Source organism: Acinonyx jubatus, chromosome D3 (assembly GCF_027475565.1).
Source record: "Acinonyx jubatus isolate Ajub_Pintada_27869175 chromosome D3, VMU_Ajub_asm_v1.0, whole genome shotgun sequence".
NCBI lineage: Eukaryota > Metazoa > Chordata > Mammalia > Carnivora > Felidae > Acinonyx > Acinonyx jubatus.
In genome coordinates this window covers 6,300,797-6,318,531 of record NC_069392.1, presented here as the reverse complement: position 1 = coordinate 6,318,531, position 17,735 = coordinate 6,300,797, and the positions used below count along the sequence as shown (strand labels likewise).

The following is a 17,735-nucleotide window of genomic DNA, read 5'->3' as shown; positions in this document are numbered from 1 at the left end:
TTCCTCTCCGGGCACTAGGGGCGGATGGCGACAGTGGATAGAGTCCTTGGGTTTTTTTTGTTTTTGTTTTTTTAATTTGTATTCATTTATTTTTTAAATATTTTTTATTTGTATTCACTTATTTTAAAAATATCTATCTTGTTTTTTCTTTGTATTTATTTTTAAAATATTTATTTTTTATTTGTATTCATTTATTTTTAAAATATTTGTCGTTTTTTTATTTGTATTCATTTATTTTTAAAATATTTACTTTTTTATTTGTATTCATTTATTTTTTTAAATATTTATTTTTTTAAATTAATTTTTGTTTAGAGTCCTTGGTTTACGAGCCAGAGGTTTGGTGCCAGCACCAGCTTTAAGTGTTTGTCAGCCTGTCCCCCTGCACAAATCCCTTTCCTTCTCTGAAGCTTGCCCGTCATGTGAGAACAGCCTCTGCCCCCCTGACACGCAGGGGGGTCCTGAGGATTCAGCCGCCGTGGATTATTATGTCTTCGCCTCAGAGGGGACAGAATGGTCTGGTGGCCGAGCGCACTCAGCCCTGGAACGGGCTGTTTCCAACCACTTCGCAGCTGTGTGTCCTCGGGCAGGTGACAGCTTTGCGCGCCCACTTTCGTCCTCAGCGGCACAGGGCGGTGCTGGTGTGTGTGTGTGTGTGTGATTGAGAGGGTTGAGTTCGTGCAGGAAACGCTGTCGAGCACCGCCCGTCATTGATGTTTGCTGTTCGGATTAAAACTTGGCGTTGTTTCTACCATTTGCTGTTCACGAGCGCCCAGAACTGATGGTGAAGAGCCTCCACTCTCTGATAGTTGCTGTATTGATTTGTTTTTTAAAAAGATTTTTTAAGTTTATTGAGAGAGCACAGGTGGAGGAGGGGGAGCAGAGAGAGAGAATCCTAAACAGGCTCCATGCTGTCAGCACAGAACCCGATGCAGGGCTCAAATTCACACACTGAGATCATGACCTTAGCCGAAATCGAGAGTCAGATGCTCAACCGACTGAGCCACCCAGTGCCCCTCTGGTCATATTTCTTTTTTAAAGATGACTGCTACAGCGACCGCTTCTTGTGCCTTGTGAAACCCCAACCTTTCAGCCTGTTCCTCCCTGTGCTGGGTTTGATGAAGAAAGCCTGCAGTGTGGGAGCAACTGTAGCTGTTTCCTGTGGTCGCACCAGGCCCCAGCTCCAAGAGAAATGCTCCCAGGACTTACCTTCTGGAACTCCCACACCCCAGTGTCTGATTTCACCAAGAGCTGGTAATATCTGAGCACTCTTTTAACTGTCACCTTTTTTTTTTTAATGTTTATTTTTGAGAGAGCGCTTTAGCAGGGGATGAGGGGAGAGAGAGGGGAACAGAGGATCCAAAGCGGACTCTGCACTGACAGCACAGAGCCCAATGTGGGGCTCGAACTCACAAACCACAAGATCACGTGAAGTCAGATGCTTAACTGACTGAGCCACCCAGGCTCCCCGAAGACTGTCTTAACTTGACATTCCTTTTTTTCTTTCTTTTTTTAAATGTTCGTTTATTGGAGGGGGGGGGGGCAGAGAGAGAGGGAGACAGGATCCGAAGAGGGCTCTGCGCTGACAGCAGCGTGTCCAACCCAGGGCTTGAACTCAGAAACCATGAGATTGTGACCTGAGCCGAAGTTGGATGCTTAACTGAGCCACTCAGGCTCTCCGACATTTCTTTCTGAGTGGGTTTTCTTGCCTCATCTATCCCCGAGAGGGAGAAAGGGGCAGCTAAGCATTGATACAGGGGGACCCCCAAGTCTGAAAATGCAGGTGATCCGTTTAAGTAGGCTTACTGACAGCAGCACACAATGATCTGTCTGCTTCTAGACTTTATGGTCATCCTGCAGCCGGGAGATTGGGAAACCAAGGCAGGAATGAGTCAGGTGTAGGGGACTTGGCTGCCATTGCTGGGACTCAGGATGTAAGGCTGGTGCCTCGGAGGATGGACTTTAAATGTCATTCCCAGGAGCGGAGCCTGCTCCACAGTCCTGCAAAAGACACAGCACTGCCCCCTCCCCCCCCACCCCCCACCCCCCACCCCGCCACACACACACACTCTGCTTTGTGACCTCACCGCCCCTGGGTGTGGTCTCCGCACAGCCTCTGCCTGGGGTTCAGACGGCAGGATGCATATTTGTTTCCCCAGCTGGTTCTCCCCTCCAAGGTGCAGAAACCTTTCCCCTCCCTCCCTCCATTAAGACAACAGCACCCAGTGAGGACTGCAGCAAAACTGGGGGTAGCAATCAGGAGCCCCTGATGGGAGGAAGGCTCTGCCGAGATAGCATTCTGGACGGGACTCAGCGTGGCCAGCGTTTCTCAGGAGGCAGAGTGGGCGGAGTCTGGGTTGTGGAGTTTGTATCTGGGTTCAGGTCCAACTTCCACCACTTGTGAGCTGGGGCCCCGGACGAGTCCCTCAGCCCTAGGGTGCTGTAACCTTGGGTGTCCCACGGGAATGACAATACCCATCCCACAGGGGTGCGGTGAGGCAGTACGCATAAGGTCCTCAAAACGGTGCAGGCGAGATGCGCATTCATTCGCATTAGTGCTGCTTGGAGAGGCAGGGTACGTTTCACTTTGCAGATAGGAACCTAGGCCTTAGAATCAGGCCTTCACCTGCATCTGGGGCAGCCACCTCCTAGCGACGTGGCCTCGCGGAAGGTACTTTCACCTTTTGGAGTTTCACTTTCCAAATCTGTAAACCGGGGGGGTTAGTGCTGGTCCCCACCTCCCCGGGTCGTTACAGGAGTAAACGAGGTAATCCATTCAGCAGGCAAAACATTCACCAAGGCAGGGTTCTTTACCAGGACGCCAGGCTCACAGGGGACGTCCAGCAGGCTCATTAGCTTCCCTGTTCTCTGGACTGTATTTCACCGGATCCTACGTGCATTTTCCCCTCACGTTTTAACATCTTTGAAATCAGGATGAGCCTTGAAATCAATAGCATCTTAATGTTACGATTTGTTCAGTTTTTCCCAGCAGCATTTGTTGAAGAGACTGTCTTTTCCCACTGTATATTCTTGCCTCCTTTGTCACAGATCAGTTGATCAGAGATCAATATAAGTGTGGGCTTATTTCTGGGCTATTCCATTCTATTGATCTGTGCGTCTGTTTTTTTTGTGCCGGCACCATACTGTTTTGACTACTGCAGCTTGGTGGTATATCTTGAAATCTGGGATGGTGATACCTCCAGCTTTGTTCTTCTTTCTCGAGATGCTTTGGTTGTCTTGGGAACTTTTGTCAAAAAATAATAATTTGCGGCATTCTTTTTCTCTCATAGCGACACACAAAATGCTGGTGTGTCAGAGTCACTGCAATATATCTGCACCGTATATATACCACCATCTGCAATATGCATACGTACATACATACAATTTACAGATTTGGCACGCGAGGGTCTGAACGGTTAAAGCCCCTTACATAAGACCACTCTAAAACACTCCAAGAAAGTATAAAAGTCGTTTTACTTTGATACAAAATCATGTAAAGTCACGTGAAGCAAAATCGAATATTCACTACATATCCATGAAATCACTGGAATGTCATTACCATTTTTTCCTGCGTTCTCTCCTCCCCTCTCCCTGTGGGCTCATGCATTTTTACTGCTGCCACACGGTAGAGACGAGGGTCACCTGCGGGACCAGACAAGTGGAAGGCGCATGCGCACGCTGGAGGCCCCCCCACAGCGAGGCGGAATGGAGCAGGAATTGGGTCTTGTTTTGCTTTCCTTCTCCTGCCTTGCCCAGGCCAAGCGCCCAGGGGTGTCCAGTTCTGCAGCCTGGCAGACAGTGAGCATGAGAGCGCCTCCCTCCTTCCTCCTTGGTGGCTTTCAGGGGAAACAAATGAGCGATGACGGTGCATATATGTGGCACCGAGAGATGTGTCTGGGAGTCTTGGCGCGTTGCCTTGTTGAGTCCGAGACCCTCTGCCTTAGTCGTGGCCTTAGAGCTGTGTCTACTTCCCTGATCGGAAAAAGAACCTGTGTGAAGAGAGGGAGGGGTCAAGGGCACACAGAGAATGAGACGAGGGGTGCAGAACCCCGAAGGATCTGTAAGAGGCTCTTGCGGGCCACGGACTCACTAGGGGCAGACACTGTCTAGGGCTTTCCTTCCGTCAGCTCACTTCACACTCAAAACAGCTTGATGAGCTACGTACCATCAATGTCCCCATTTTATAGATTAGCACACCGAGGCCCTGCAAGGTTCAGCAACAGGCCCAAGGTCACACAGTAAGTTGCGGAACCAGGAGTTGGAGGACCCAGAGCCCACTCAACCCCTGTGCTGTGCCGAAAGATGGTGTCTGACACCTTTTTCAATTTCAGGAGGTTTATCGTGGAGGAAGCATGCGCGCGACCTCCAATTATAAGACAGATCTTTGCAATGAATAAAGATCGGCATGTAAATTCTCAGATGAAACACAGAGATACCCCCGAGACACGAATACCAAGCGTTCAGTGTCTCCCCCCTCATATGCAAAGCTTTGAAAAGGAAGCCTGCTGTCTGGGGGTTGAGTGCAACGCTCAGTCTCAGCGCTTGCTAGGCTCAGCTATGAGAGAGACCCAGAGCTGGCTGGTGGGTTGGAAAGGCAGTGACAGGAATGCGGCCTCGTGCTTCTTGTCAAAGATAAACCCCTTGAGGACCGTGAGCTGCTCTGCTAGCGATGGCCGGGGCAGGCCCTGAACGCGTGTTCGGATACAGGCGTTAGGGCTCAGCCACTCTCCCCTGAACCTGGACGCACTGCCCACCCCCACCGGTACCCAGTCTCAGGAAGTGACACCATCCCCCGCCTCGTCATTCACGCCCGGGAACCTGGGAGTTGTTCTCAGCTCCTCCCCCCCATCTGCTACATGTTAGTCACCATGCCCCAAATATGTTCCTAATCCCAACACTTCTCAGCTCCTCCACTGTCACCCCCCAGTCCAACAGCCTTCCCGCCACCCCCTAGAACACACTCACGCGGCAGCCAGAGTGACCGTGTCACTATACAGAGCTAAGTCATTCTGCAGCTGAAACCTTTCCATGGCTCCCCATTGTTCTCAGGATAAAGACAAACGTCCTTCTTAGCACGACCTACTTCCTCAGAAAGTCATTCATTCATTCGTTTGTTCATTCAATGAGCTGGTCTGACCACGAAATTGTGGCCTCATGCTCATTAGACATATGACCTCAGGCTGGCTTTGCCCCCCCCCCCCCCCCCCCCCAGTATCAGGCTCAAACTCTCTAAGGGGCCCAAAGAACTCTCCTAGAAGAGGCACAAAGAAACCAGCAGTTTATGCCTCCTGGAAGCCTTATCTACATGGGCTGTCCAGACAATAAAAGTGCTAAAAGAACACCTTCAGAAATGACACCTAGTGTGGAATGGAGGTGCTCTTTCATTTTACTACTTTGCCTCAGGAGAGGCTTCCTTGGGAAAGAAACACGCCCCTAGGCCCTGCTTTGACTCTGCCCCCACACCTCCTCCATAAGGCAGCCAGATGAGCTTTTACAGGTAAATGTGGTCCTGTTGTCTCCCTGCTTAAAACCCTCCACGTCTTAGCGAAGTTCTCAGAGTGAAATTCAAACTGCTTAGTGGGACCCTCGCCATCCCCCCACCCCCACCCCCGCCACTACCACCACTAATCTCCAGCCTCCCCTCCATTCACCTCCTGCCTTGCCTTTATGCACGCTGTTCCCTCTGCCAAGAATGCTTTTCTCTCAGTCTTCATGGTCTTTCAGGGCCCAGTTTGAATGTCACCTCCTCACGAAAGCCTTCCAGGACTCCCCAAAGTGTAACCCCGCTCATGTCTGTAAGATGTCCCTTCTTTAAATCTTTTCAGTCATCCCTTTAATGTGTGCAATTTGTTTCTTGCCAGGACTCTGGCAAATGTCCCCCCCCCCCCCCCATCACTCATCAACATTAAGTGCCTGGCCCCCATAGGCATTTGAGTTTGAGATCCCTGACTGAGGCTGTTTCTCAGTTTCTGTCCAAGAGATCGGGGGCAGGTAACTGTCTCCAGGCCAGACATTCCCAGGACAGCCAAGGCAAACGGGCTGTTTGCTTCATGGGAGAAAGCCATGCCTCGTTGTACCGGCACCTGGTGACCGAGAAGGCACCTCTCGAGGTGTGGTCCAAGGGTTCTCCACATCAGAGCTGCCTAGGGGATTTATCAGAAATCCAGACTTCTGGGCTTCATCCTAGACTTGACTTCTGAGAATCTGAATTTTAAACAAGTACCACACACACTATGGTTTGAGGCTTAGCACCCGGAGAAATGACGGATTAACACGGGAGCATAAACATGAGGGGAGTATTCAAAGGAAACTACATTATGTGGCCCAATGCTGGGAGACACAGGGTCCTCCAAAGTTGGAAGTAAGAGAAGTAACGAATCAGGCCACCCTCCTTTTTTTAAGTAAACTCTGCACTCAACGTGGGGCTTGAACTCACATCCCCAAGATCAAGAGTTGCATGCTCTATCAACTAAGCCATCCAGGCACCCCGTGAGTCCCCCTTACACCCTAATAAGTATTATTTGTAGTATTATTATATCATAGGGAGGCAGCAGTGTAGAATCTGAACTTCCTTGGGTTCAAATCCTGACTTCGCTGTTTACTCTCTGTGTGACTTCAGGCAAATTACCTTCTCTCTCTGTATCTATTTTACCACGTGCAGAATGGGGATAATGACAGTTCCTACCTCCTAAGGTCACTGTGAAAAGTCAATGAATTAATGTATGTTAAGTGCTTAGACTGCTGTCTAACAGATATTGTAATACTTCTCTGAATTTTCCTATCAGCTGCAGTACCACCAACAGGACAGCAGGACCTCTCCACCCTGGGTAGCTGGCCAGCCTCCTCGGGCCCCCACTCCTTCCTTTGGCAATTATTCGGTGGCAATGGGGCAGCAGGGTAACTTACAACTTCCTTATGATGGTCTTCTCCTCCTTGTTACTTCTGGCATTGCTGGGCCTGGTGACAAGGGTATCTTTTTCTCTTTGTCCTCCTGAGCCTTCTCTTGGTGGAATCAGACCACTGGGGAAAAGGGGCCAAATAAATGGGTTGTTTTATGGCAGACCTTCTGTCTGTGCAGCTCTGAAAGTGAAGGGTCTTAATAATAATTATTACATTAGTAATAACTGAAAGCTAGAGTCAGAGAGATTCTGTTTCCAATCATGAGACTCTTCCTCCCATGTTTCCAATGCCGATCCCTCTTCTTTCTTTCTCTTGTCCAACTGCATTGGCTAGTACTTCAACCTTCTCCAGTCTCTAGGAATATGACCACATATCAATTCTGTAACTGAAGCCTTGATTTTCTAATCAATAAAGTGAGAATAATAAGAGTAACTGCCATCTAGGATTGAGTGATTAAGTGAGATGTTACACAGCACCTGACAGTCACTCAACAAATATTTATTAAGCCACATCCTGTGCCAAAGCACTGTAGCAGTGAACAAAACAGACAAAATTATCTCCTATCATGCAATTCATGTTTTTCCACTGGGGAAGGAAGGAGTCAATAAATAAATAAATAAATAAATAGTAAGTCAAATGGTAACAAGAGCTAAATTGATATTGACTGATAAGATATTGAGGTCGGTTGACTCAAAGAGGACCAGAGTATTTCCCTGGACCTGATGTACAGAAGCTGGAAGAAAGCTCTTCTCTCTCACTTGGTCAACTGGGGTCGCCAGCAGCCATGTTTCCTAAGATTCCTAGCAGGTGTGTCTACAACACAAGATAATGAGGCCAACAAACAAAGAGAAGCAAGGAGGAGAGAAAGAGGCACCAAGTCCCTGGCTCCAACCCTGAGGCCTTAACTGCAGTTTTTTCTTTATTTCTGAAGGCAATCCCAAGATCGTTTCCAACTCTGTGGGTCAGTAAATTCTCTTTTGTACTTAAGCTAGTTTGAATTGGATTTCTGTCACTTGCAACAAAAAGAAACCTGACCACAATGCAATATTTCAAAAAATTTTTAGTTTTAATTTTTTTAAGTTTATTTGTTTATTTTGAGAGAGAGAAAGGAGGGAGGGGGGAAGAGAGAGAGGAGAGGGAGAGAGAGAGACAGAAAGAGAGAGAGAGAGAGAGAGAGAGAGAGAGAGAGAGAATCCCAAGCAGGTTCCTCGCTGTCAGCACGGAGCCAGACACAGGGCTCAATCTCATGAACTGTGAGATTATGACTTGTGCCAAAGTCAAGAGTAAGAAGCTTAACTGACTGAGCCACCCAGACACCTCCCAAATTTTTAACTTTTTTTATGTTAGAGAGAGAGAGGGCACGTGTGTACATGCAAGCAGAGGAGGGGCAGAGGGAGGGAGACAGAATCTCAAGCAGACTCCAGCCAAATGCAGGGCTTGATCCCACAACCCTGGGATCATGACCTGAGCTAAAATCAAGAGACAGACACTCAACTGACTGAGCCACCCAGGCACCCCACAATGCAATATTTCAATGGCATAGCTCGTTGTATCCACCTAGGTATTTTGCTGTGGCACCTGCTGGCAAATTTAAGCGCGTGGTGTTTCCTCCTCCCTACAGATTGAATTGTGTCCCCCAGAATTCATATGGAAGCCCTAAGCCCCAGTGTAATGGTATTTGGAGATGAGGCCTTTGGGAGACAACCAGGTTTAGATGAGGTCATGGAGGGGGGACATGGTTGGATCAGAGCCCTTGTAAGAGGAGACATCTGAGGGCTTGCTCTCTCTGCCATGGGCAAGAAGTCAGGAAGAGTCAGAACTGACCATACTGGCACCCTGATCTTGACTTCTACCCACCAGAATTAGGAGAAGAATATTCCTACTGTTTAAACCACCCGACCTATGGTATTTTGTTATGGCGACCCAGCTGACTAAGACACCTCTTGAGGTATGAATGTCAGAGCAGGATTCATCCTTCTCTGTCCTTTGCAAAGAGTGTGCTCTTATTACTTGACATTATTACTTATATATTTACTTTAGTATTAATATTAATACATTATTGATTTATTATTAATAAAATCCCCCCTTCCATCATCTCTTGTTGCATAACACCCTAAAACACAGTGATTGGAAACAAGGAAGATTTATGATTTCTTACGATGACTCCATTTTTATGGTTGGCTTGATGGGTCATCCAGACACAGCTGGGGCACCTCACTTCTCCTTTGTGTGACCTCTCCGTGGGACTACCTTGAGCTTCCTCACAGAACTATGGTCTCAAGCATTCCACAAGGATAAGAATGGAAGCTGCGAGGTCTCCCGACACCCTCACCGCAGAAGCCACACAGCATCACTTCCACTACATTCCATTGGTCAAGGCAAGTCACTGGGCTGCCCAGACTGAAGGAAAGGGGAAACAGACTCTACCTCTAGAGGCTGGAAAAGTCTCATTGCCAAAGGCATGCAGGATGGGAAAAATCGTGGCCATCTTTGGAAGCCTCCCACCACTGCCTCAATTCAAAACTATCATTAGGGGCGCCTGGCTGGCTCAGTGGGTCAAGCGCCCGACTCTCGACCTCAGCTCAGGTCTTGATCTCACGGTCATGAGTTCGAGCCCCGCATTGGGCTCCGCATTGGGTGTGAAGCCTAGTTAAAAATAAAACAAAACAAACAAACAAAACCACTAGAGCCTGGACCTCCAAACTGATGCGGTTGCTAGAACACCTCAGCTGGCATGCTAGTTTCTCCAGAATGTAGGACCCACGTGGGTAAGCAGAGTCCTGCTGTCTACTGGCCTATACCAGACGGGACGTGCACAGCTACCGTTCTCTGGGAATTCGGAACTGGAAATAAGGTGTGTCTCTTTATTCGCTAACAAGCTGCTGCAGCACCAGCCGTTCAGCCATTCCCACACATCACTACCTGTGTCTGAAGGACTTCTAAAATGAGATGAAGACAGGTCTTTCCATTAACACGGTTCCAACCTCAGCAGAAGGAAGGAAATTAAGTTCCTGTTGCCAGAACTCGGGCCTTCTGGATGTGGCTCACTACAGCTTTTTTTTTTTTTTTTTTACTGTACCGCTGACCTCTTAATGATTCTACCTTAAGCAAATTTAAACGTAATGTCATGAGGCGGGGGGTAAAGAAAAAGAGTGGTATCACTTGGACTTTGCTTTGTTTTGAATCAGCCTATGTTCTTACTTGTAAACGTGGCCAAGAATTAAAAGCACGGGCTCTGATAATCACACTGTCTGAGGTCATGTCTTACTGTGGCCACCACGAGCCGTGGGACTTCGGCAGGTATTGACCTCCCTGGACCTTAGAACACCTTGCGGGTAACATTACCGTAACTCACCTTGCTGTGAGCACTAATGGACCTGATGCTTCGAATACGCCTAGCAGAGTCCTGGCACGTATAATATTTATACACTGATAAATATTAGCTGGTGCTGAGTTTTTCATTCTCTTTGTCTTTCCCTCTTCTGCCTTTAAGAGAACCTGCGTTGTTTAACTCAACGGTTTCTCAGAGTTATTCGACCACAGAGCCCCCTTTTCTAGAAGTGACGGCATGAAAGAAAATATTTTGGGAAACAGGATGCAGATGGATATAGCAAAGTCCAAACCCGGCATGTTAACAGCTTCTTCTTGCCTCTCTTGCTTGTCCTACAATCTTTTCCCTACATGTGTTATTGTGATCTTTTTTTTTTTTTTAGATTTTATTTTTAAGTAATCTCCATATCCAACATGGGACCTGAACTCACAACCTGAGATCAAGAGTCACACATTCTACCCACTGAGCCAGCCAGGTGCCCCTATTGTGATCTTTCATAACTTTTAATTTTTATATAATTTCAAACTTACAGAAAAATTGTAAAATTAGTATGGAGATTTCCTATATGCCCTTTATCCAAATCCCCCAATTGTTCATCTATGTCTCTGTCTACCTACCTGCCTGTCCATCCATCCATCCCCATCCACCCACCCATCTACCCATCCATCCACGTATCTGTCTTCTTTCTGAACCACTTGAGAGGAAGCTGGAGACACCTTACCCCCTTATTCCTAAATACAATACTTCGGTGTGTATTTCTGAGGAACGAGGACATTTCTGACATAAACAAGTAGTTCAGCTACCAAGTTACCACATTGATATTTTATTCTACACTTTTTAAAAACTGTAAGCTCTGTACGCAACATGGGGTTTGAACTCATGACCTCGAGATCAAGACTTGCATGCTTTACCGACTGAGCCAGCCAGGTGCCCCTCGTGTTGATCTTTTAAAACAGTAAATTGGATCTTGCCATTTCCTTGATTAAAACTTTCCAATGACTTCTCGCTACACTTAACAATAAAATTAGAGCTCCTTCCTGTGGCCCACAGGTGTGGCACACCTCCACCTCCGTTACAACTTCCACCATGGTGGGTCTCTTATTGGTCAAGCTGGTCCCACATCAGGGTCTTAGCACTTCTGCTCCACTTTTGCCCTACCAGTCCTTACATGGTTGGCTGCTTCTTGGCATTGACCTCAGAGGGGTCTGAGCTGACCACGCCATGTAAAACAGGATCCCTCCATTCCCTAGCACTTTGCTTTGCTGTCATATGTCACCTTGTTTGCTTGGTTTTGTTTTTTTCATGTTTACTCATTTTTGAGAGACAGAATCTGAGTGGGGGAGGGGTAGAGAGGGAGGGAGACACAGACTCCGAAGCAGGCTCCAGGCTCCGAGCCGTCAGCACAGAGCCCGACGCGGGGCTCGAACCCACAAACTGGAAGATCATGACCTGAGCCGAAGTCGGATGCGTAACTTACTGAGCCACCCAGGCGCCCCTCACCTTGTTTTGAAAGATGTTTTGTTCATTTATTGATTTTGAGAGAGAGCGAGGAAGCAGGAGAGGGGCAGAGAGAGAATCCTAAGCAGCCTCTGCGCTGTGAGCAGAGTGGGGCTCTAGCTCACTAACTGTGAGATCATGACCTGAGCCGAAATCAAGAGTCAGATGCTTAACCAACTGAGCCACCCAGGCGCCCCATGTCACCTTGTTTTACATTTTTTAGACCACTTGTCGCCATTATCCTGCGTGTTCATTTCAGATTTCCTTGTTGATTGCTTGTCTTCCCCTAGACTAGCATGGACTTTCTCTGTTTTGTTCACTGCTATTCCCCAGGAATACTAGGTCTTTGAGAAACTGGCTGAGTGAACACAAGAACGAATACATAGCACATCACGGAATTCCAGACGGGGTCTGATCCTTCAGTGCAGGGGTCCCCACGGCATCAGAGCCCCACCTCTTATAGCACTGCAGCTCTTCCTGCACCAGCAGCAGCTGGGACTTGAGTTTGTTGCGCTCCTGGAGCACATCCCTTAGCTCCTGTAGAGTGAAGCGTGGCCGGTTGGGGTCTGTCAGGTCAACCACCATTTTGTCTGGTCCCAGGTTTACCTGTAAGAAAAGATATCGGGTTGCTTATACAGTTTCCCTCATGCACTTGGACTGTTGGAGTCCCTGGGTGGCTCAGTCGGTTAAGCGTCCGACTTCAGCTCAGGTCATGATCTCGTGGTCCGTGGGTTCGAGCCCCACGTCGGGCTCTGTGCTGACAGGAGCCAGCTTCAGATTCTGTCTCCCTCTCTGCTCCGCCCCTGCTCGCACTCTCTCTCTCAAAAAAATAAACATTAAAAACATTTTCTTAAAAAAAAGTAAAAAGATGGACTGTCCACCCCAGAAAGGAAAATTCTGTTTTGTTACTCCCAGGCACCCTATCGGATGAGACGCTGCCTGTTGGAAGTGTTTGGTTGATGGTAAAGAAGCAAAAGTTCTAAGTACCATTCTCCAAGTAAACAACCAAGGCTCCTTGGAGAATGGCTGATTTCAGGGTTGGAACAGGAAAACTATAAGATGAGCCTGGAACGTTTCCTTGCGGAAGGGAACAAAATGTCAAAATGACAGTTTGAAGGAGTTCCCCCTGGCCAGACTGAGAACAATTTGAGTATCAAAACGAGTAATAACAGGAATGGACAGTAACAGTTCACATAAAAAGAGAATTCAGGAGTTCATACTTAAAATTTAAATCAATTAACTAATTAATGGGGATGTGATGGCTAATTTTATGTGTCTAATTTTACTTGTCTGGGCTAAGGGATGCCCAGAAAGCTGGTTAAACATTTCTGGGTGTGTCTGTGAAGGTGTTTCTGGAAGATATTAGCATTTGGTTTGGTGAGCTGAGTAAAGCAGCTGGGGGGGCGGGGCGGGCATCATCCAATCCACTGAGGGCCTGAGGGCCCACATGGAAGGAAAGGGGGAAAGAGGGTGAATTTGAGCTCCGTCAGTTGATACAGGACATCTCTTCTTCTCTTGTCCTCAGACATTGACACTCCTGGTTCTTGGGGTTTGGGATCCAGACCAGGATTTCCACCATCAGCCCCCCACCCCCAGTTCACAGGACTCACTGGTTCTCCAGCTTGCAACTTGCGGACTTTAAGTAAGATTTCTCAGCCTCCATAACTGCATGAGCCAATTCCTCAAATAACTATCCTCTTTATATTGAGAGCTATTTCTCCTATTGGTTCTGTGTCTCTGGAGAGATCTGATGAGTACAGGAGAGGAGGAGGGGAATTTGTATCTTACAGCAGAAGGCCAAGTAATAAGTGCAGAAGATGACAGAGTTAAAAAAAAAATTATCCATTTGCAACCAACTTAGTAATAATTGATTCAGGCAAGACTAAGGAATGGATCTAAAACTTTAGGGTGAAAATCTGTTGGGGAATAGAATATTTTGCACAGTTTCAAAGCATCTTCCTACAACTTATGAATTACAAAGGGAATAAAGGCACCTTTACAGTGCAGAAATCTCGCAGACACCACATTAACCAAGTGATGCAAGTTAACATCACCAATAATCACAAACTGAAGCAGGTGCCTCCTGATACATCGCACTGAGAAGGACACAGCATCTCTTCAGTGGTATTCCTGCTAAACTGCGTATCTTGAATCTAACGATGACGATGGCACATCAAAACAAACCTAAATTGAAGGACGTTCTACAGACAAACTGATATATAATCTTCAAAGATGTCAAGGTTGTAAAACACAAGGAAAAGCTGAGGAACTCCTTAAGATTAAAGAAATGTGTCAACTAAAGGTACTATGTAACCCTGGACTAGATTCTGCACCAGAAAGAAGATGCTGTAAAGGGCATTATCATGAATTTTGAATAGGGATAGTATATGAGATCTTAGTATTCTATGACCTTTTTCCCCTGAATTTAATCATTTACTGTCACGATGCAATAGTGCGTCTTGTGAGATTTTAGGGTAAAGGGTCCTAATCTTCTACTAATCCTGCAACTAACATAATGTCTGCTCAAATAGTTGAGAAAAACTGTGAGTGAATAAATAATATATATAAATATTACTTTTGTATATGCATATATACATATACGTATATGTGTTTTGTGTGTGTATATAAATACTTTGATGTATATTTTCTTCTTCTGTTGTTGTTGTTGTTGTTGTTGTTTTTTGAGAGAGAGTGTGAGCCAGGGAGAGGGGCAGAGCTGAAGAGAGAGAGAATCCTAAGTAGGCTCCACACTCAGCACAGAGCCTGAAGCGGGGCTCAATCCCACAACCCTGGGATCATGCCCTGAGCTGAAATCAAGAGCTGGACACTCAACCAACTGAGTCACCCAGGCGCCCTATATCTACTTCTTTATCAAATAAGGTGATCTAGGGGCACCTGGGTGACTCAGTCAGTTAAGCATTGACTCTTGATTTTTGGCTCAGGTCATGATCTCATGGTTCGTGAGTTCAAGCCCCATGTCAGGCTCTGTGGTGACAGACAGTGTGGAGAATGCTTGGGATTCTGTCCCTCTCTCTCTGTCCCTCCCCCACTTGCTCCTGAGATCTCTCTCAAAATAAATAAACTTAAAAAAAAAAAATAAGGTGATCTAGAGGCAGGTCTAGTAAAATACTGAACAAAAACAAAGCTTTAAGATGGGAACTATATTGTTACAGGACTTGAAAATATCTGCTGTTTCCACTGGTGACTGCCACAGGTACTGCTATTATTACTGTGGTTTGTCGTCTATATTTGCAACTGAGGAAAATGACACATTTCACGTGGAGGTTAATGAAAATGAAAATATAATTTTTTCCCATGCCAGGGCATGGACCTCTTGGATTAGAATCACGATTCCCTTGGGCATCTAAGAACTTCGAGTTAAGAACCCTCAGGCTGAATAATTGATATTGTACAATGGAAGTTTTCAAAGCCATTAAAAGATGAAGAAGCTCTTCATCCTGATTTAACTCAACTTTCATGCTATGTTAAGTGAAAATACACAAAAGGCAGAGCTGGGTATATATTATAATACCATTTGTATAAAAAAGAAAAAAAATATTTTCACATCTGCTTTTGTTTGCGTAAAGTACCTCTGGAAGGACACACAAGAAACTGATCATTTTAATTTTTTCCAGGGAGGGTAAGTGGTTGGCTGGGGGTGGAGAGAATTGGGGAGGAAAAGTTTTCAAGGTGAACACTTTTGTTACCTTTTGAACTTTGAACTTCCATTTATTTTATTTATTTATTTTGAGAAAGAGAGAGAGAACAGGGGAGGGGCAGAGAGAGAGGGAGAGAGAGCGAACTCTAAGCAGGTTCCGTGCTGTCAGCACATGACAGCATGTAGCCTGAAGCGGGGTTTGAGCCCCTGAACTGTGAGATCATGACCTGAGCCAAAACCAAGAGCTGGACGCTTAACTGACTGAGCCGCCCAGACACCCCTAAACTTAAAGTTTTAAAAGGGAAAGGAAAAAACTACCTCGCACCCATTAGGGTGGCTATTGTAAACAAACAAAACAGAAAAGAACAAGTATTGAAAGGAGATGGAATTCTTGTGTACTGCTGTTGGGAATGTAAAATGGTACAGTCACTATGGAAAACCATATGGCAGATCCTTAAAAAATTAAAAACAGAATTATCCCATGATCCAGCAATTACACTTCTTTTTAAAAAATTTTTTAATGTTTATTTATTTTTGAGAGAGACAGAGACAGAGAGACAGAGTGTGAGTGGGGGAAGGCAGAGAGAGAAGGAGGCACAGAATCTGAAGCAGGCTCCAGGCTCCAAGCTGTCAGCACAGAACCCAACGTGGGGCTCGAACTCATAAACCGTGAGATCATGACCTGAGCCTAAGTCAGACACAACAGAATGAGCCACCCAGGTACCCACATACTTTTTTTTTTTTAATGTTTATATATTTGCTTTTGAGAGAGAGAGGGAACGAGAGAGCAAGAGACCTCAAGCACAGGAGCGGGGGAGGGGCAGAGAGAGAGGGAGGCGGAATCCGAAGCAGGCTCCAGGCTCTGAGCCGTCTGCACAGAGCCTGACGCGGGGCTCAAACTCATGAACCGTGAGATCATGACCTGAGCCGAAGTCGGACGCTCAACCGACTGAGCCGGGTCCCCCCAGCAATTCCACTTCTAATTGTATACCCAAAGCAGTGAAAGCAGGGGCCCGAAGAGATATTTATACATCCACGTTCATAGCAGCATTATTCACACTAGCCAAAAAGTAGAAGCAAACCAGGCATCCACCAACAGATGCACGGACAAACAAAATATGGTATCTCCACACAACAGACGATTACTCAGCTGTTAAAAGGTGGGGAGTTCTGACACCTGCTATGCCATGGATGACCCTTGAAGACACTGTGCTCAGTGAAATAAGCCAGTGACAAAAGGAAACACATATTATTCTCTTATATGTAGTAGCTGGAATAGGCAAATTCACAGAGATAGAAAATAGACACGGGGAGGGGGGAATAAGGAGCTGGTGTTTCACAGAGACAGAGTTTGTTTTGTGAGATGAAAAGAATTCTGCAAGGACAGTGGTGATGGTTACACAACAGCGTGAATATACTTCAATGCCACTTCACTGTGCACTTAGAAATGGTTAGGATGGCAAATTTCATGTGTACTTTACCATAGTTAAAAGAAAAAGAGGAAGAAGATGTATTTTTATGAACTGCCTAGTGGCGCTAAACATTCATTCTCTCTGCCCCTTTCCCCACTTCTGGGCTTAGGGTTTAAGGTTTGGGAGGAACATGCCATCTCATCTGCTGCCTGATAAAGCTTGTCCGCTGTGCCCACTACAGAAAATCACCCGGCCCCTGGGCAGAGCACGCTGTACATGGTCCGTGTGGGGCTCCCTCCATATCCTCGTTCCTGGAATCGGAGGTGACGGGAATGAGCTCAGAATGTGAGCTGAGCCATCCTGAGCAAGACGTTTAACTTCTCTCGAGTCTTCAAAGCCAGGCTATGAATGGTACTCATGATACTCAGCCACCTTATATGACGGACACTAAAGCAGAAATGTATCCACAAACACTGTTGTCACTCTGACACGTGAGTAGGTGAAATAAAAGTTTGCCAGAGAAGTGACCAGAAACTTTCACTCTTTTTTCCCCCCGCGAATGTCAGCGCCCTGTTCCTGTTGTCCTTTCCCGGCACACTTCTTGGTTTGTGATTCGGGAGGTGTGGGTGTCTTAGCTCTCCCACTCGATGTGAGCTCTGGGAGGGAAGGCTCCTGTCTAATTTACCTCTGCAGCCCCAGGATCCAGCTCTATGAAGTTGCTCATCAAATGTCATTCCAGCAAATGAGGTCAAATGTCTGCATTTAGTGTGCACAGGTTGAGACTAGCATCTCTGAGCTCAAACCCTGTCTTCATCTCTTACTCCGAGAAAGTCACCTGGCAAATCACTTAACTATTCTATGCCTCCATTTCTATAAAATGGATATGCTGATAGTAAGAGGATTAAGTGAGATGTCCACTTAGAACAGTTTTGTTTTTTTT

The 17,735-nt window shown here is 46.4% G+C and overlaps 1 protein-coding gene across 4 annotated transcripts in view; it reads right to left on the bottom strand.

Annotated features, from left to right (window-relative positions):
• Positions 1-3,452: 3,452 nt before the first annotated feature.
• The window catches only part of RILPL2 (Rab interacting lysosomal protein like 2), a 35,404-nt gene continuing 21,121 nt past the window's right edge, over positions 3,453-17,735 (bottom strand). For all 4 annotated transcript variants that reach the window (XM_027044375.2, XM_015063824.3, XM_027044376.2 and 1 more), the window contains 3 exons: positions 12,180-12,331; positions 6,904-7,017; positions 3,453-3,986 (listed from right to left, as the gene is read on the bottom strand). In XM_027044375.2, the coding sequence (XP_026900176.1) occupies positions 3,962-3,986; positions 6,904-7,017; positions 12,180-12,331 (291 nt within the window). In that variant the 3' untranslated portion in view covers positions 3,453-3,961. The remainder of the gene's footprint in view (positions 3,987-6,903; positions 7,018-12,179; positions 12,332-17,735) is intronic.